General features: G+C 43.2%; 1 protein-coding gene across 1 annotated transcript in view; it reads left to right on the top strand.

Annotated features, from left to right (window-relative positions):
• The first annotated feature begins 4 nt into the window (after positions 1–4).
• Positions 5–20,861, top strand: part of tbc1d16 (TBC1 domain family, member 16) — a 31,502-nt gene continuing 10,645 nt past the window's right edge. Inside the window, exons 1-6 of the mRNA XM_076265237.1 lie at positions 5–326; positions 4,196–4,396; positions 7,537–7,990; positions 16,323–16,514; positions 16,840–16,987; positions 17,556–17,720. Coding sequence (XP_076121352.1) covers positions 4,228–4,396; positions 7,537–7,990; positions 16,323–16,514; positions 16,840–16,987; positions 17,556–17,720 — 1,128 coding nt within the window. The 5' untranslated portion in view covers positions 5–326; positions 4,196–4,227. The remainder of the gene's footprint in view (positions 327–4,195; positions 4,397–7,536; positions 7,991–16,322; positions 16,515–16,839; positions 16,988–17,555; positions 17,721–20,861) is intronic.

Genomic DNA, 20,861 nt, shown 5'->3' with positions numbered 1-20,861 from the left:
CATTGTAACATTGAATGATCGCTGGACACTGACATTGTCTTATACTTTGTAGTTCAAAGGTAGGCCTAGCTCATCGTTTGCGTCTGTATTCCGTTAAATTAAGAAGCTGTGAAGAAAGAGGGTTTTCATCCCCGGAAGCAACGGTATTGGTGGGGGGTTGGGTTATAAGCCATCAGCAACAACGTGCCATGTAGTGTGAGTAGCTCGGATAAACATAGTACTCGGTAAATAAAAGAAGCGAAACTATTCCTGTGTCGGCCTGACATAAGACCACTGCCAGCTGGATGGAAGCGCAGCTCGAACTGTAATCCTCGGCGGAGCTGAGGGTGAGGCGTACCTACCTTTTTGTGTAGCCTTCATTATGACTTCTTGTCCTGCTCCGTTGTGCCGCTGTCCTGCATGGGGCAACTTTTACAATTACAATGTTGCATTTCGTCAAATAGTCTCACGATGCAATATCGATACTTGAACGTTGTAGTTCTGCAAATCCTTGAAATTAGGATAGTGGTAATAGATATGCAGTCATGGAACGGCTTTGCATAAGTAAAATATTTATGAATATTTTATAGCCGTTGCTGCCATGGCCAGATTGAGAGATGGTCTGGAACCTACCTTACCCGGTGTGTTGAATAATGATTGTGTGAAGTATCCAAAGTTTAATTGACGATGCATGGTTAGCATGTAGCATCAGGAAAACTGCAGATAGCCTATCATAAAACGCGAACGCGAACGTTATTGCTAGCCTACTACGACAGGCGGCTGTCATGGAGAGGACAAGACGTTGGTGATGCATCACCTCTAAGTCAGACAACATTTTCCTGTTCAATGACATGTCAGTGGTCACTAGAGGGAATCGGGTTATTTTTTAATCGAATGTGGTATTGGATATTGGCCACCTATGTGTTTTATAGAAATTATAAGATCTTGTAAATAGGATACGGATATTTTGACTCAAGGGATTTCAGTTTAACAGTCATGATAGGTTTCTTCAGACTTTATCATACGTGTCACATTCCTTTCGACTTCCCCTGGGTGTTGAGGTCAGCATAGTGTTTTGCCATGAGCTCTAGGCTAGCATGTTCTACAACCTTAGAGTGTTGACAGACAGGCTAAAGAGGGGAGGCAGGGAACTACGGTATCTATTTGTATCATTTGGACAGAGATTGTGCAGTCACATGCAAACACTGGAGCAGAACCAGTTCACCCCACAAGATCCCCCAGTTGCATGAGGGACACTACTGTACACAATCAGTTGCTTCCTTTTCCTTGTTTCCTGTAGGAATTCATGTTCATTAGTGGCATCTTGCTCACGTCTTTCCCACAGTTTCTTAGAGACTGTTGGTAGCTGCTTGACCTAGCTTATTTCACTGCTCATTTGCAATGTGCGGACTGGACGTGTGCCATTTGCTCCTCTGCCCTCGTTAAACATTGCCACGGGCCATCCATCAGTGCTCCTGACGTTCCACAACACATCCTGAAATGAGACTGCACACACATGATATTCCCTCAGGGCCTGGTTTGTAAGCCAAACTGTTTGATGGGCTCCTCTCCTGCTATTTAACAGTCTCTCCTGTCTGCCAATATATAATTGTTTTCTCAAGTGAGGAAGAGAAGAAAGGACTTGTGTGTCAGAAGGAAGTGTTAGGACATTGCAATGGTGCAGGGAAGTTATCAGGGGAAAGGGAAGTGGACCACATTCCAAAGCGGCTAGAGTGAAGGAGTGTTCCTCTTGGGAGCGCTGGGCATTCCCATCAGTCCTTGGTCAGCCACTTGTATTCACAGCTGGTAGTTGGCAAGATAGAGTGGGTATGGTAATTTTTATTCATAATCTTCTCAGTGTCAAGTTCTCAGTTGCCCATGTAAAGTAAAGATGCCATTGATATAGCCGTGTAAATTTGAGATCCAAATAGCTGGACATGAAGGAGCCCTTATCATACACAAGTCTCAACCTTAGTCCTGATGTTGCCTTGGAAACCTAATCATCTTGTTTTTTTCTCATCGGGAGGAAAACCAGAAGCTTTTAAGACATGTTGACTCTTGTCTAATGTGTGTAATTATATAAGTATGTGTTAATGTCCGGTCAGGGGAACAGCTGTTCACCGGCTCACATATTAGGCTCTGGCTCCTGGATGGGTCATTTGTTTGTGTGTGCGCACTCGCTGCCACTGTTTGCGTAAGGAGGGACCGCACCTGGGTTGACTCACAGATAGAATGTGTATACTAGCAAGATAAGAGTAGGCCTAAATGTGTATGTGTGTAGGCTGACCACGTGGCAACAGATGCTGACGCAAGCAGTGAAAAATGGACACTCAAAACGGCACACAGACTGCAAATTACTCCCGCGAATCCACATCATCACATTTTCTGTGAATTGCTCAGATTTTAATACTCTACAGTGTATTTGAAGTGAAGTTCCCAGTTCTCACTCAGAGAGAGAGAGAGAGAGAGTCATCCATATAGGTTGAGTTCATTATTTATTGATTTAGACTTTTTTCCCTCTGGTTGCATGAAGCACTGGGGATACTCATGTATAACACATGCTACTGCTAGGCCATGGAAGTGGACATGCACTGGAAGTTTTACTGCATAGCATCAGCAGACTCAGGCGCCCCAGAGGAGTGTTGTGGTGTGGTCCGTCACTTGGTTTGCTGGCTCAGACTAAAGGTCTTATCAGCAGCTGGGGGCTGGCCGTCAGTCTCCTCCCCTTCTGTCTTCATGTGGTGCTGTAGCGACAGACCTTCCATAGAGAGGAATGTTATATGCTTCTGCACACAATATAAGGAAGGATTCATATAAAATAGAATAGAATGCTTTTAATATTATATGCACAGTTGTACAATGAAATTTAGAGCATCTCCCTGAGTGGTACATACCGTGAAGAGACAACAAATAGAATCTTCAGATTCAATACCTATTGTACATATGCACTGTTAGAGTACACATACAATATAAAAAAATATAAAAAATATGATTTGAAGAGCCATGTGGATGTACAGGTTAGTATGTTGGTGGTTCTATTGTGTAGATGGCTGTCTGATTTGGTGACTCTCTGAAGAGCCTTCTTGACAGCCTCAGAGTAGCTGGCATACCACATCAAGATTATGTAAGTGAGTATGCTGGGATAGAAGGACACTAGTAGCTGATTGGACAGGTTGGCTTCCATAGTGTCCTGAAGAGGTAGAGCTGCTTTGGTGCTTTCTTCAATAAAGAGGTGTTGTTGGCAGTCCATGTGAGGTCCTAGGAGATGTGTGTGCGAAGAAATTTGAAGTTAGACACTCTCCACCATATCTCACCACCATGTTCCTCTCTCTGTCTCCTGAAGAAGATGATAAGCTCCTTTTTTTTGGAGATGTTGAGTGCCAGGTTGTTGATGGAGCACCATTCAGACAGTTTGGAGACTTTGTCCCTGTTGGCAGAACCATCCCCATTGTGCAAGTTTGATGATTGTATTGGTGCTGTGTTTTAGTGTGCTGTAGAGGGAGTAGAGAAGAGGGATCAGCACACAGCCCTGCGGAGCTCTGGGGCCGAGTGCCAGAGTAGGGGAATGATGGGTCCTCATCCTGACAAGCTGTGATCAGTTTGTTAAAAAGTCCTTGATCCATCTGCATATGTGCTGACTGACACCCTAGTTTAGCAACCTAGTCACCACCAGTCTTCCTGGGGATGATTATGTTGAACTCAGAGCTGAAGTCCACAAACAGTATCCTCACAGGTCCCTTGATCCTACAGGTGAGTCAGTGCAGTGTGGAGAGGAGTGTTAATGGTGTCTTTTATTGACCTGTTGGCTCTTGTAGGCAAACTGGTGTTGGTCCAGGGTGGGTTGAAGTGAAGATTTTATGAGCCTTAGGACCAGCCTTTCGAAGCACTTCAGTCCTGTGGCTCTCAGCCCCTCCATGATGAAGTCGTTGTGTTTTTTCTTTGGAACAGGCACACGAGTTGTAGACTTAGTAGACAGGCGTTTCATCTCTGCGAGGTACTTAAATTGGTCTTGTTTATCCTAAATGGCAACATGTCCTGTTCAGAATTATTGGCCTGCTCAGCTGTTCTGTGATAATAAGCTTGTGCTAAATTTGTCACTGTTCACTGAATTTGTTCACTTTGTCCCCCTCTCTAAACAACTTTCCTCTTCTTTCTCTCTCTCTCTCTCCCCCCCTTCCTTTTCTCGCTCACTTTTTGTCTCTCTCTTCCCCCTCAGAGGATGGGAGGAGTGTCCCCGTGCTGGAGGACATGTCATTCGGTCGACTCCTGCGCCGCGCTTCCACTAAAGCCTCTGACCTCCTGACCTTCAACTCGGCGGGGTCGCGCGGAGCCCTGGACGGGGAGATCATCTTCTCCAAGAACAATGTGTGCGTGCACCCAGCAGAGCCCCTGCCCGGCCTGCCAGAGCACCACCCAGGTACCCCCCCCCCACACACACACACACAAACACAAACACACCTCCTTTCAACCCAGTGGTCACCTGGCGCTTCAGGACAGTGTGCCCCACTTTCATGAGCCTCAGGTTGGTCCCTGTACCCTCCCTGACTTGTGAAACGTGAAAGTGACCAATAAGGAGGATACTTGAGATGACGTATGTCCTTGTTGTAGATATGTCAAAATGGTGTTTAGCAAATGAGGACAATTAAGGCAGAGGTCAAACCTGTGGATGTCCTCTGTGCAAATAATATTTCAAAGTAGGGTTGGGAATTTGTCACAGAGGTGACTATATGATATTATTTACAGTAAACTTGAGCCATGATATGATTCTGATTCTTTATTTTATGATGCAGTGAGTATTGCGATTTTGTTTCTGTTATGTAATATGATAAGGGTGAGAATCAGAGGGTGTAAGTGACAATTTTTGGCGAAATCATAAGAAAGCTCTTGATCAGCTGTTTCTACTGTCAAAAGGACACAATCATTTTAAAAGTAATTTTAGAGTTCTTAGTGGAAAACCAAAGGACTTAACACTGAGCACACTGAACCAATTGATGCTGTTTTGGCCCTCCTGTAAAGTTGGTGAAATGTCACTTATGCCCCTCTGGTTCTAAGCCCTAGTCTCTGCAGCCATCTTGGCACAGTCAATTTGTTATTGACTAATTTTCCAAATTCACAATGACGCTACAAAACTAGCTGTTGCGCCATATTGTTGACTTCCGAAGTAATGTTATCAGATTACACATGGGCCAAAATAAAATTGTATAGTGATGTGCTTGGTGCCACAAATATCCCGTGCCAAAAAATATTTTTTTGCAATACTTCACTGCATTGTTTTTTCCTCCACCTCTATTCCAACACATTTTTAAGCAATTGCTCTCATGGTTCATACAGTGGTATATGTGTTGAGCTTATACTGACGCCTTCACTCAGTCATGAGATGTCATCTGTATCAGATGACCGAATACTGTCCGGTCATGCTCTTTGGTCAGGGGTAGATATTTGTCATATGCAGACTGAGGAGTCCAAAGGTCCAGAGGCGATTCTAGAGTCTGTGGGGGCCCTGAGCAAAAATTCCAAGGGGGCCCTACCGACAAGTTTTATAACCATTATGTTATATCACAATTAGGTTTTTATGTTAAATAATAAAAATACAAAAAACGTATTATAAAAATTCTTATATTTTGAAATGTATCTCACAAAATATAATTATCAACATGGTGTATGCACTCATAATGATTCTCTACATCTTTTTACTGCATTGCCATAAACAAAGTAGAAGCAAAAAAGGGGTTTCTTTGTTGAACAAATTGGGATGCAATGTCAGCCTTGAATTGGATGCCATGCAGGAATTTGCTAGGATTTCAAAACCGGATTATGAACATGCTTTGCCATAAAGAAACACATGATAGCGTTGGATTATAAACATGCTTTGCCACAAAAACAGACAAAAATTCGTAAACGTGGGGTAAGTCCAGCTATATGAAGTTATTATTTTGCTGTCACTTTGTCTGTTTTATAGGATGTACTTGATATCAAATGATAGCTCTGTGTCTCCTCTTTCATCTGACGTGCGTGGCATATCTATCCGATCACGGGTCCACGAGTAATTCAAACGAGAGTAATGGGTGTGCAGCGTTGGTTTGTGTACATGACGTTATTATTTTGCAGTTATTTCGTCTGTTTTTATAAGCCAAAAAGATCTATATTCATGGTACCAATGGATAGCCCTGTGTCTCCTCTTTCATCTGATATGCTTGCCATATCTATGCGATCACGGGTTTGCGAGTAATTCAAACGAGAGTAATGGGTGAGCAGGTGAACGCAGAGAAGTATAGACTGTAATATGATGCAATTTGATTTAATTTCATGATTTTCTTTTATTTTCATACTTGATCGTACAGACAAGTGCGTAGTCTCGTTGGAAAGCCGCATTTCTGCTCTGTCACGCAATAACAGTTTTATCTCGCTGCAATGAACAGTTCCGGAGCAATGTAACAAAGAAGAAAGGGTCTATTTTTTGACTCACTTTGCGTCAATCGGGTTCTAACAAATTAACGCTTGGTCCTTACTGCATCGCGATTAACATGTTATGGCTGACAGCCCTAATACAAACATAAAGTTAACCATCTCCTTGCTTAACTAGTTGTAACTGCCGCTAGCTAGCTGAAGTTTACTGTCGTATAGATGTAGCAAACCATGTTCAATCTTTCTGCCAATTAACATTAGCCTACTATAACTTCATTGAGTAGGTTAAATGCCAAAATCCGATGTTGATCCATCATCACTGCACCCTCGATTGACGTTTACCACAGTTGCCTAAATATGTGCAGATTCTTTGAACTTTTTTGAACACAGATCCGCTGTTCATAAGGCCATAGCATAGGGCCTACATATGCACGTACTGTTTGTACAACAGGGCAGGAGCACGCAAAATACATCATTCAATCTCTCGAAATTCTCGCTTGACCCACAGGCAAACGCGCTGAGACCAGGTCGGGGGCCCCCTAGCGGCTCGGGGCTCCAAGCAGTTGCTTGGTTTGCCTGTTGACAAGGTGCGCCTCTGCAAAGGTCTGATAGGTGGCAAGCCTTCTAATGTTGGGTCTGTTTGTTATAGCGATAGATAGATAGATAGATAGATAGATAGATAGATAGATAGATCCTTCCTTCCTTCAAGGAAATTTTAGAACAGACATAGCTACTGAAAAAGGCTGCCACTCTCGTCGGCACCTGCGCATATCAATGCTTTATGATGCAGCGAGTATTGCAATATACTAATGACTGTAGCTTGAGGTTGTGGAAATCGTAGACGTGGTCATTTATATGTGATATAGTGATACAAAACAGTTTTAAACTGTCTAAATACTAAGTGTATCTGTTTGGATAGGATGGTAACAGTGGATGGTATCATCAGAATTAAAGAAACAATGTGCAGACCTAGTTGATGCTGTCAAAAATGTCTAAACCATTCAGCAATAGTACAATTCTAAAGGCTGGATCAATAATGTACTTCTAGTTTCATTTTTTGAGTCATTTAAAATCTCTCTTGGACTGACAGTTCATCATGCAAGTGCATTACACTACTAGATTTGTTTAGTGTTTTGAACCTCTCCTCCCCAGGCTACCTCTGTGTGCACATGGAGAAGGACGAGGCCCTGGGCTCCACGCTCATCCTGACCTGGGTGCCCAACTCACGCATCCAGCGCCAGGACGAGGAGGCCCTGCGCTACATCACCCCTGAGAGCTCCCCCGTGCGCCGGCACCCCCGCCGCAGGCCTCGCCGGCCCCAGAGACCCCAGCCGGCCCCCGAGGAGGAGGACGAGGACGAGGCCGAGGCCCGGGAAGCGGAGCCTGCCCTGGCCCCCTCCCAGAACCACCAGCAGGGGCAAGGGCAGTTACAGGGGGGGCATGAGGAGGGGGACGAGGGCTCGTGTGAGCTTTCAGCGGACGAGGTGAGCCGCGACAGCACACTGGGCTCCGACTCGGACACCTTCTCCTCACCCTTCTGCCTCTCACCCGTCAGTGAGGCGCTCGGGGAGAGCGCTGGGCCGGTGTTCCTGGACAGCGAGGGCAGGTGAGTGGGGGGAGCAGTGGAATGGTCAAGGTCCAAAAACATAGCTTGTCTCTGTGTCTTAGGTCAAATTAGGACTGTGCCAAATCAAATGTGAGCTAAATTATTTCTGCCAACTTCAAGCAGATTTGGGGCAGTATGTTGTTACATTTTGTCAACCTCTACCTCCAAAAGTAACCATACATTTTGGCAAAGATAGCAAAGGCTAAATGTTGCATTTTTGATATTTCTATGTTATTTACTTACTCAAAGTATGTCTTCATTTAAGAGTTTTTTTTTTTTTTAGCCCGGGACACTGAAAAACCGGGTTGCACATAGTGCCACCTACAGTTAGGAACAAAATTATTCATACCCCTGACAAATATTAATTTAATGACCAATATGTTTGTTCTGACTGAAAATGACACTGCCACATGGCTGAAGGTTGTAAGACAATGTGGTAAAAACATGGACTCAGAAAAGAAGGATTTTTTTTTTTAATGTTTTACAATTTTTTGAAAATTGAAAAATGGCATGTCCAAAATTATTCACCCTTTTTAAAAGTATAAGTATATATACTCTTTTGATCCCGTGAGGGAAATTTGGTCTCTGCATTTATCCCAATCTGTGAATTAGTGAAACACACTCAGCAGTGCACGCACAGTGAGGTGAAGCACACACTAATCCCGGCGCAGTGAGCTGCACAGCGGCGCTCGGGGAGCAGTGAGGGGTTAGGTGCCTTGCTCAAGGGCACTTCAGCCGTGCCTACTGGTCGGGGCCACGGCTGCCCCCAAAGCAATCTGCTTTTTTTTAGCAGCAATCTGGGTTTTGAGACAGGAACGATTATTTGCCATCCGTCAGTTTATCACAATATGTTTTGTTTTTGTCTTCCTCTCTCCTCGCTGATTGGCCTGACATTTTTCTTGTCTGAGGGAAACGGTTATGAACTATGGTGTTCCAGACTAGATTTCCCTGAAAGAAGATCTAGGTGGGCGGGGCCAGACTAATTAAATGGCTCTTGATAGTCCAAAACCAGAGATGTAATTTCATTATAAAAGTCATAATTTCTCTGACATGTTATTGGTCAATTATTACTCAAGTCTAATGACCTTTTAGGCATGATGGAAGGTGGAACCGTTTACCCCTCTACCATGATAATGTAACTGAGCTTTTGGCATGGAGTTTGTGTAGTCTATGTTGGTTTGTACACCAAATGGTGTCCTCTGTTAATTTAGTCAGTGGCTTTTATTTGTGTGTGCGTGTATGAAACAGTTACTTGTGCAGATTCAATAAGATTTAGAAAACATTTTACAAAATGAATGCAAAGACCCCACACTCATTATACTTTTCTGCAAAACTGCATATACAGTCTATAGATCTTTTTTGAAACTGGGTTTCAGAGTGGGGGTTTTTGCAGCTGGTTAACTTTTGCCTTGTGGACAGCAAAGCTGGCATTTTTTCGATAATGACATAGCCCCACCCCTTGAACCCAGCCTCCGCACTTGACCTGACACTGCTTGTCAGAACAAACCAAACCATTTGTTTTTCATATTATAATGTTTTTCTTTTCCCATCATGATTGCTGTGCACGTGGTATCAGCCTTTTGTGACTAAGTTAGAAGCACACCGTTAGCTTAACTTAGTTAAACATTAGCTTACTACAACCTTGACTAACATGTTAATTTCTCCAGTGTAACTTGCTCTATTCAAGACCTAATGCAAAACGTAAAAGCATTTCCACATATATAGCAGTCACATACCCTGAAAATGAACTTTATTAGTTTTATAGTTGAATTGAAAACTGAATTTTCCGTAGTCTACATATCTCACGTGACTGCTTTTGGAATGATTTGTCTCTTTTTCGTTAATGAAGTCCAAACACACAACATGCCCGCTCCCCACACACACACAGGTACACCCCTCTCCCCTACACACCCCATTACCCCCTTCCCTCTCACACACACACACCAACGCCCCCCATAATTCCTTTTATGAGTACATGACAATAAACTACTTCTACTTGAATTAATGTGAAGCCTCTACACAGTCACAGCACCATCTACTGGCCTGGCATACTGTATACAGTACAGTGCTTTCTGGCCGTTTCACCTCTTCTTCTGGACGTAGCTTTGGATACGTTTAGCGATTGATTGGCCCTTAGTACTTGCACTGTTAGCCATTTGGGCTGTAAGCGCTAAAGCCAGTCAAACTCAGTACTCCTTTGATCAACATAATCTAGCTCTCGAGAGGGTTTGTTTGTTTGTTTGTTTGTTTATTTATTTAGCACACATTAACATCAAATGGTGCAAGGAGGGAACGAAGCCCAATGGGCTTGTACAGAGCTCCACCCCTTTCAATAATCACACTTAAACATGTGAGGAGGTAGAGAGGAGATAAAGTACAAATATAATCAATGACAATAAGGGAAAAGAAAACACAGAAAACAGAAAAATCATCCAAAATGGATGGAAGAAGATGTGGCAGATCTATGGATTTTGAAAGATGCATTAGAAATATTAGATAGTATAATAACAAGAATTGAAGCAAGCAGGAATTAAGTAGATGATTCATGACAGGAGAAGATGTTTTTTAAGCTGTTTTTTAAAGAGAGAGTGGGAAGCTATGGCTCTTAATGGGGGAGGTAATACATTCCATAGTATGGGGCCTCTGTATGGCATATTAAATTGGTAAATACTTAAAATCATTATGAGTTGCTATAAGATTAGTATCATCTGCAAATAATACAGGAAGAAGCTGTTCACAGGTCATGGCTAGGTCATTTATATAGGGTGTTCAACTCGTCATGGTGAAAAAGACCCTGGGTTCAAATTACTCCGGAATTACACTTAAATAGTAATGTTGGCATATTTTACATATGAAGTATTATAAAATACATGCCACTTACCAAACTGAGGATTATGGCAGGCCACTGTCCTCCTCCTCCCCCCAGTCACTCAGCAGCTCAGCAAATAAAAAATAAAATCACAAAACTACAGACACACATGAAGAGGAACTCAAAATAGCATGACTTGAAAATGTATTTTCACACCTTACACAAGGGTTTAGCTAACTCTAAATCTGATTGCCTGACTGGCATCAAGAAAAAGACAGATTACATCACCTACTAACTGATGAAATACAATAAAGACATCTCTGACCGAATGTTTTACCTAAGGGGTACAAAATGGGATTGGGCCTGACTTTAGATAGACACCCCGAACAATCGAATGATTGTGCTGGCTGAAATGCCTTCCAGGAAGTGTCTGGCATATAGGCAATTGATAGCATCTTGGTATTGATTGTAAATGGTAGTGGTACGCTGCTAACAAAGTTAACTGTTGATACTGCTAAAGAACCCTTACCATACGATTTTGAAGCGATTTCATGGTCAGACATAAGTCTCAAATCAAAAGTCATGTCTCAGGGACCACTGGTAAATATACTCTTCATGTCCCCAGTAAAGAAAACGTATATGAATGATTTATCATTTGTGAAGGGATTTTCAGCAAGTCCTCATTCTGCTAAAAATGTCTGTATGCACACTGAAAACTGGCTGCAACCTCACCCTTCTGCTGCACCTTACATTGTTGGCTGCAACCTCACATTAGACATTACAAAACAACCACTTAGGAAATCAATTCTCTCTCATTCCTGATAGCAAAACTGTCACACATGAAACTAATCAGAGGATCATTTGCGCTTGTCTGTTCTTGGCAAATTAAGTCTGTTTGAAAAGCCTATTAAATAACAACGTATATGCATATTTAAACATGCCTAAATGATGGTCAGTGTGATTTAGTCTGAATTGATGAGCCAAATGAGAGTTGGGCCATATCTGTGTCACAAGTCCTTGCAATAGCGGAGTTCTATTGTTCCCAGTGTAGACTTTTCTCTCATGGCTGAATCCACCAGGGCCTTATGTAGACGGGAAATAACCGTAGTGACTGCAGTGGTGCTCAGAGGGTTTAACTAATTGCAGTTAACATCAGTTATAAAACTTCTTTGTGCTGTAGGTAAGGGATTTCACACAGTGGCCAGTCAACAACTAGGCGTATTTGCCATCAAAAATAAAGTCACTAACAAAGCAACCTTTGTGGGCAAGTAACAGTAAGATAAGCTGCTTCTCAGTTTCACTAATTGTATATTTGATCAGAGTTATGAATTTCCTCTCCCCAGGATATCGGTTTGTTTGAGACTGAATAAATCACTGATGCCACACACCTGGAAACATTCCTATTATTTTAAGCATCATATTCCCATGGAAACAGTTCTCTAAAAGAGAAATGAAACAAAATATATTGTCAACTATATACATATAGTTGTGGAAAGGAGAGGAAATGAGATTAGTTTTGTAAAGGTGAGGTAGGCAATTGTTTAATATGTAATGTCAGCATTCAGCCACAAGAGGGAGTTGAAAAATAGAGCTAATGAGAGCTCAGTGCTGAGTAGAGACTAAGAGGAAAATGCTTTCTGAAAGGGTTTCTGCATCCCTGTTGGCAGCCCTCCTAAAGTTTAATGTCCTATCCGGTCTCTCTCTCTCTCTCTCGTTACATTTGGGCACTTCTTTCTCCCTCTCCGACAAAACCCCCTCCGCTACTTAGCTGTAAACTTTAGACCGCTGAGCTTTGGGGCCCATAATCTGGGAACTAAACTGCAGTGATTTGCGCGTTGTCAGGTTCTGTAGCAGATGCAAGTACAGCCAAAGGGTGTTTGGGTGGAGCAGTTGGAGCCGAATTCTCAACCTGTTTCCAGAACCTCTACAGAGCCATCCTTCCTCCGAATGTCTCATTTCATTCATTATGACTTCAACATTCTTTGGGACATAGTTATCCAGTCTTTCATTTCACAACCTTTCCTCATGTGTCTCTTTTTGTTATTTTTGTTTCCATTGTGTTGTCTTTGATGACCAGATGTTTGTGGCTTTTGGGGAATGGCCGCTCTCAGAGCTAGAGTGAGTTTGGGGAAGCAAGGGATGTCCGGCGAGTAGCCAAACACATCTGAGACATTGCTAATGTTTAATTGACAACATGAGAAGTCAGAACTGTTGGCATGTCACGAATAAACCTCATACTGTCTCTCTGTGTGTGTGTGTGTGTGTGTGTGTGTGTGTGTGTGTGTGTGTGTGTGTGTGTGTGTGTGTGTGTGTGTGTGTGTGTGTGTGTGTGTGTGTGTGTGTGTGTGTGTGTGTGTGTGTGTGTGTGTGTGTGTGTGTGTGTGTGTGTGTGTGTGTGTGTGTGTGTTCGTGTTCACTCAGACACACACATATGCATATCTAAAAGAGACGGTGAGTTAGAAAGTAACAACACAAATAAGGTTAAGAGGTCAGGAAGGTTGAAGAAACCGGTCAATCTCCTTTCGTAGTCCTTTTTCCCCTCATCTAACTTGACGGCGTATTCAAATATTTAAGCGATATTATTACTGTAATTAGTGACTAACTTTTATTGGACGCAGTGTACGGGCAAAGTCATTTGGATAAGCCGGGTGTATTTCAAGAGAACTTAAACATCATTGCTATGACCTTTTACTGGAAAAGCCTTTGGCACAACCTTCACACTGTTGGCATGCAATTCAAAACTTGATTTGCAACGAGAACATAAAACAGTCTGGTTCAAATTTGTAATAAAATCAGGCTCATATGTTTTAGGGATTCAGATGATTCAGTCTTCAGATAAATAGCTGGAAATGCATTTGATTGGAAATGGGGTGTCCTCAGTAATGCATGACACAATGTTAAATTATTTATGCCATCATAGTCTCTGTTAATAATAATAATAACAATAACAACACACACACACACACACAAGAGCAGCAATGAATTGATGAATAAAAAGTAAGTCATAATGGTACAAGCATCAAAGACAAGAGCAATAGTGAAATGAGGAATGAGTAATAATGGTACAGACATCCAGGACAAGACATGAGCAATAACAGTCACAATGGGGGTCCAGTTGAGGGGGAGGGTGGCGGGGTAGGGGCAGGGGGTGACTGGGTATGAGGAGGGGAGAGGGCAAGGGTGGGGATGGTTATGGTTGTGGGTAGAGGAGGTCGTAGGCTTGTGAGAAGTATGTTTTTTAAACGGGATTTGAATGTGGAAAGTGAGGGGGAGTCACGGACAGGTTGGGGGAGTGAGTTCCAGAGTCGGGGTGCTGCTAAGGAGAAGGCTCTCTCACTGAAGGTTTTGAGTCTTGATGGTTTGGTGATCAGAGTGAGTGTTGAGGAGGATCGGAGGGCTCGGGAGGGTCGATTGGGGGTGAGGAGATCGGACAGGTAGGACGGGGCCAGGTGATGGAGGGCTTTAAAAGTCAGGAGGAGTATTTTGAAGGTGATGCGTTGTTTGATGGGGAGCCAGTGGAGAGCGAAGAGGACAGGAGTGATGTGTTCACGGGACCGGGTGTGCGTGAGGAGGCGAGCAGCAGAGTTTTGAACCATTTGGAGGGAGTGAGAGGTGATGCCAGAGAGAATGGAGTTGCAATAGTCCAGACGTGAGGAGATGAAGGCATGGATGAGGGATTCGGCAGCAGAGGGAGAGAGGCAGTGTCGGATCTTGGCGATGCGGCGGAGGCGGAGGTCTTGATGATGGAGCTGACATGGGGATCAAAGGAGAGGGTGGGGATCAAAGGAGAGGGTGGGGATCAAAGGAGAGGGTGGGGTCCAGGGTGACTCCAAGGTTGCGTGCCAGTGGGGAGGGGGGTGATGGTCGAGGTGCCGATGGTGAGTGAGATGGGACCAGTTTTATTGAGGGTGGATTTGGTGCCTATGAGGAGGAGTTCTGTTGAGTTGGAGGAAGTTGTGGGTCAGCCATGATTTTATTGTGGAGATGCAGGTTTCAATGTGGCTGAGGGGAGGGTTTTGGGTGGGTATGGTGCTGATGTAAATCTGGGTGTCGTCTGCATAACAGTGGAAGTCAAGGTTGAGTTTGCAGATGATGTGACCAAGGGGGAAAAGGTAGCAGATGAAGAGCAGGGGACCAAGGACTGAACCCTGAACTCTGTTGCAAAGTTTCAATGGAAATCTTCTGAAAGAGTGAGGTAGTCTCTCCTGTGGCACTTGTGACTACTTGTGAGGTAGTCTCTCCTGTGGCACGTGATCAGGGATGTAGTGGAGGCTAAACGCAAGTAAACGCACACGCAAGTTTACCCTCCTGAAATTTCAGAAATAGAGTTTTTCCACCTCTCATTGGTGTTTATCCACCTCTCAAAAGAGTTTATTCACCAATTGCAACTTGTATCATTTAAAAATCACACTGTTTTAACCACTTTCACAATATGTACACTCATCAACACTAGGAACCATTTAATACCACTGGTATTGTTGGACAATAACCTCCACCATCATCAAACATGTTCTGAATGCCTAAAAAAAAAAAATCCAATACCGCATGCCGCAGTCCACCTGATCACAGAGTTCAGTTTACCCACCTCTTATTTTACCACTACACCACTGCTTGTGATATGAGAATATGCCCCTGGACAGCCTTTTACTCAGCGTGAGTGAGTGGACAGATGAGGGGAGGTTTTTGTTGTCTACACCATAACAGGGAAATATGTGCTCGCTCAGGTTCTTTGGAGACGAAGGAGTGCAATATTTACTCAAAAAAATGAATGCAAAACATGCCCACGGCGACCCAGGTTCGAGTCTAACATGGACCATTGGATCATTTCCCAACCCCCTTCATCTCTCTCTCCCACTGGCTTCCTGTCACTCTCTCCACTGTCCTATCAGATTTAAGGCAAAATGGCCCGTGTTGAACTATCGGAAAATATTACATGCATATTGTTGTGGATATTTATTTACACTCAATGCTCTTTATTGTGTGCCCAGCATCCATCCAGCCTGCTACTTGAGTGGGCGTCTGGCTAGCTGGCTGGGCTGTGTGTTTGCTGTAAGCCCTGTTCCTGGCATCATGTGACCCCCCCTCAGCCTCTCCCCAGACCCATCCAGTGTGTTCTGGAGGCGTGGAGTAATCAGGGTCATGGTGAACATAGCTGTGCACTGGAACATGGGGGGTTTCCATTACATTCAGTTCAGACGAAATATTCAAATATATTCAATTGTACCAGTAAGAGTGGGCAGCACATTGTGTATGCTTATTTTATTCCTCAGGCACAGCATACTGAAGCAATGATTGGTTCATATGGTTGATATTGGTGAATCGGATGATTGTTGGATATGTGTACAACTAATATTGTACTGGTGGTGGTGGTGATTACTTTATAAGTGGCTGACCCGAGGCACTTTGGATAAAAGGACCTGTTAGAGATACCTTCTACTTTTGTGTGTGTGTTGGAGTGTATTTGGATCCCATTGTTTTTGTTCCTTCACTGTGCTTTGCATCGCTCTACTCTTGTTCTTCCAGGGAGATGTGTGATGAATCTATGACCCACTCGGCCAGCTCGGCCTCCAGCTTAGACAGCCACGCCCCGTCCGAAAGCAGCCAATCGCAGGGGGTGAGGTGGGAGGAGCAACAGAAGGTTCTGGCCCTAGAACAGCTGTGTGGGGTGTTTCGGGTGGACCTGGGCCACATGAGGTCCCTGCGACTGTTCTTCAGGTCAGAAACCACTCCAGCCAGGCCCAGATCCGTCTGCTGTACCCACTGTTCCTCACCTGTACCCACTGTTCCTCACCTGTAGAATTTTTAAGTTGAATAAAGATTCACTGTAGTAATTAAATCATAGCTAGGCTGAAGTTATTCTCTTTTGTTTAGAATGCATAATGCCAGCCCATATAAAACTTTCAATTCTGTAGCATATGGAGGGATATTTAGTCATTTATTTTAGTCAATAAGAAAAGCAGCTGGATTGCAAGCACTGAAGGTGACTCTTGGAGCAGTTGTATGTTGTATTGAGGTCCTGTCTGGTGTGTGTGTTTTCCAGTGATGAGGCCTGCACCAGTGGTCAGCTGGTCATCGCCAGTCGGGAGAGTCAGTACAAGATCCTGCACTTCCACCATGCTGGCCTGGACAAGCTGGCCGAGGTCTTCCAGCAGTGGAAGTGTTGTCGGGAAACCCAGCTCAAAGACCAGGTAGGAGTTGCCAACAAAAACTGTATTTTATAGGCAGTGAGATGGGCCATAGGGTTGGTTGGCTAACCTTGTATGTTGCTCTAGAATGATTAGCATTCTCATTCAAGCACAGGGTATTGTTGGCTCAGATTATGGATGCTATCCCTACCTTTTCTCAGGATGTTTCTACATGTGAGTAAATCATGACCAGGATTTCATTAAAAATGCAGTGAGAGATTTAACTAGGAATAGAAACTTCACTGTAACACCCCCCTACACACACACACACACACACACACACACACACACACACACCCACACACACATTTTTTCATAAACACACTCATACTTACAAAAGATAAGACACATTGCATGACTCCAAACACTATTTATCTCTTCTCATGTCTCTCACTGAGTCATCTGTGTGAATGTGTAAATGGAAGTTTGGAAGGCTTTTTTTTACTGCACAGTTTATTTCATTCCTGTAGTTTCTCCAGTCCCTTGGGCTTCCCCTCAAGTAATCTCTTTCTCTTTTTTTCTCTCTCTCTCTCTTTCTTTCTCTCTCTCTCTCTCTCTCTCTCTCTCTCAGGTGTCAGATGAGAAGTCCTGCATGCAGTTCTCCATCCGCAGGCCTACGCTGCCCTCGGCCGAGACCCACCCGGAGGAGCGCCTGTACCGGCGGCTGGACGTGGCCTCCTGGTTGCGCCACCTCAACCACAGTGGCCAGTTGGAGGAGGAGTACAAGCTCCGCAAGGTGAGGAGAGTGAGGGGCGGAGCAGGCTTGAGCCTCTACACCTCACACAGAAATCACAAGGTTGGAGGTGGTGGAGAGATGTAAATGTAAAAGTAAATGTATTTATATAGCACATTATTACCGGTATACACAATGGTCATTCAATGTGCTTTACATGTTATGACACAAGATTAATATATATAATATAAATAAAAAAGCAATTTAAACAGCACTACAAAGACAAAAATATATATATATAAATATATTTGAAATATGCAAATCTTCTCTAACATCATCAGAAGTACAAATAACACCTGTGTACTATTCTCAACCATTGAGAAGAATCCCCCCTCACAATTAGCACCTGAACTTCTCTCAAATAATATATATGAAATGAGTTTGTATCTTTTTTCAAAGGTAAAATTGACAAAATCAGACTCAACAAATCTTCTCAATTGTTAACTCAACATCCAGAACTTCCAGCTACAAAGGGAGGGAAACTTAACTTCATGTCAGAGTTCAGCTTGATAGACTGCGGAACTCTTGAAAAATGGTACAGAATCTCAGCTCTGCCACATGTCGCTTCAGGGGCGGACTGGGACCAAAAATCGGCCCTGGCATATTTGGCCCAAGCGGCCCTCAAATCGGTCGGGCACACCTAATTAAATACAAAATCTTTGCATTACCCTTAAATATGCATATATTTTCAACTGCACTGAAAGTGATGTAGGCCTCATTGGCTATCACTCTGATCAGAGGTAGCCATGGAGCACATGATCTCCATATTCAAGTAGGCTATACAAGCAATTATTAAAGAGTTTCTGCTTGAATTCACATCATTTCAAATTATTCAATAGGCTAAATTTAAACTATACAATGCTCAACTGACAGCAGCACCAAACAGTTACTGAAGCCTATGTGTAAGGAGCTAAATTTCCTAGATTGTCGTAGACATTAATCACTGTAGGATAACTGAAATAAACAGGGCTGTTGCTGGAAATATTTTATTCCTTTAGGCTATATACCTACCTACATTGCTGGTACATTTTGGAACAGTATTTCTACATTAACTAATTATCTTTAATGTCTTCCAGTAGCCTATCGTATAGGTCACTGTATATATAGCTTAGTTGGCTTGTGCATGAATATGACTTGATGTTTTGTAGCCTACATTTCCGTCAGTCTACAGTCTTTTAGCCCATCTTTACCATGATAACCCTTTCAAGAAAGAACCCTTTCGATGCTCTACTTTGAGAGACCAACCATGCCATCGATGTTGAATTTTGGGCGTCTGACGGAAACTGATCAATCTGACCAACAATTAACATCGAGTTGACACTCTTTTGCTGTCCGGGTTTGCAAATCATTCATTTAGAACATTTAAGTTGCGCTATTTGTTATTATAATCACAGCACGGGCTTACTATGTTATCATTACCATTACATTATCGCAATTAATAAGTCATCATAATCATCATCGTCAGCATCTCATGTCACACTTAGCCTTCCTGCTCCACCACTGAGTTCTTATCATGTAGCCTCAACTAGGCTCCACCACTTGCTCACTGTCCCTCTGCTCTGTATGCTTGCTTACATCCTCGTTCAAACTCAACGAACTTCAACATGTTGCTGACATATGCTAGCCTACTTGCAATATTGTATCTTTGAAACTTCTACATTGGTGTTACTTTTGCACTATTGTCACTACCGGCACCTGCCACAATTTTGTGTAGGCAACTTCGATTAACTTTTGATGCGCTCACAGAATCCTGGCTCTGAGCCAAAATGCGAGGGGTGGGGCCTGACGTGAGCTGTTATTGGATCAGTCAAGTGTCAATATGGAAATGTAACCAATGGGCCGCTGATTGTCCTTCCTTTGGGCCGATCGTTGGCCAAAATTATTTAATTATATATAGCCTATTCTATCGGCCCAAAAGGTGCGCCGGCCCACTGGGAAAATGCCCGGTATGCCAGATGGCCAGTCCGCCCATGTGTCGCTTAGACACTCTGCCTACCAATTTTTTCAAAACTGTTTTTCACCTTCATAGCGGTTAGCGGCAGATAAATGTATCATTGCTGTCTGGCACTTTTCCTAAGTCCCTTAAAACAGCTGTTGTAAAGCCCCTTCTCAAGAAGAATAACCTGGATGCATCCATGCTAAACAATTACAGGCCCAGTCTTCCTTTATTGGAAAAGTCTTTAATCAACTAACTACCCTCCGGACATCAAATGGGTATTTTGATTACTTTCAGTCTGGTTTTCGGGCAAATTACAGCACTAAAACAGCTCTTATTAAGGTTTTAAATGACATACAACAACATTCTGCGCTGACTCTGGTTCCTGCGCCATTTTAGTTTTATTAGATCTTAGTGATTCATTTGACACCACTGACCATAATATCTTGCTGCGCAGGCTAGAACATAGAGTTGGTCTGCAGGGCACTGTACTAACCCGGTTCACCTCAAAGACAGGACTTTTTCAGTTTAATTGGGAAATCATTCATCTTCATCTGCTACTATGAAATTTGGGGTCCCCCAAGGTTCAATCCTTGGCCCCCTCCTCTTCTCTCTATGCATGTTGCCCCTCAGTTCCATCTTTGATAAATATGGCATCCAATACCACTGTTACACTGATGATACCCAGATACCCAGATCTATCTCCCAGTTGGTCCTCAGACCTCATGTTTATCAAACAAACTGCAGAGCTGCCTCAATGACATTAAATCTTGGATGACCTGCAATTTCTTACAACTCAACGACAGCAAAACCGAAGTAATTATATTCGGCCCCCCTCCCCCTCCTCTGTCACCAACAGTACTCTTGGTCTGCTCTCAAATAATGTGCACTCCGTGGTTAGATATCTTGGTGTTATAATAAACAAATCAATAGTGTGCTCAGAAGTGGGTTTTATTAACTTAGAGTAATAGCTAATCTTAAGTCCTTTTTATCCCAGAACGATCTTGAAATTCTTATACATGCTTTTATTACCTCCAGACTCGATTATTGCAATATTTTATACACAGGTCTAACCCAATCCAACATTCATAAGTTACAGATGGTCCAGAATGCAGCAGCCAGATTGCTTACTGGTACTAAAAAGAGAGAGCACATCACACCAGTCCTGGCTTAGCTGCACTGGCTTCCTGTTAAATTCAGAATTGATT

The sequence above is a fragment of the Alosa pseudoharengus genome, unplaced genomic scaffold (genome assembly GCF_046254945.1).
Source record: "Alosa pseudoharengus isolate Yale_2024_CS ecotype anadromous, Long Island Sound unplaced genomic scaffold, YU_APseudo_1.1 YU_APseudo_1.1_scf_4, whole genome shotgun sequence".
Taxonomy (NCBI): Eukaryota; Metazoa; Chordata; class Actinopteri; order Clupeiformes; family Clupeidae; genus Alosa; species Alosa pseudoharengus.
Note: the sequence above shows the minus strand (reverse complement) of the source record. Positions and strands in the feature narration are given on the sequence as shown.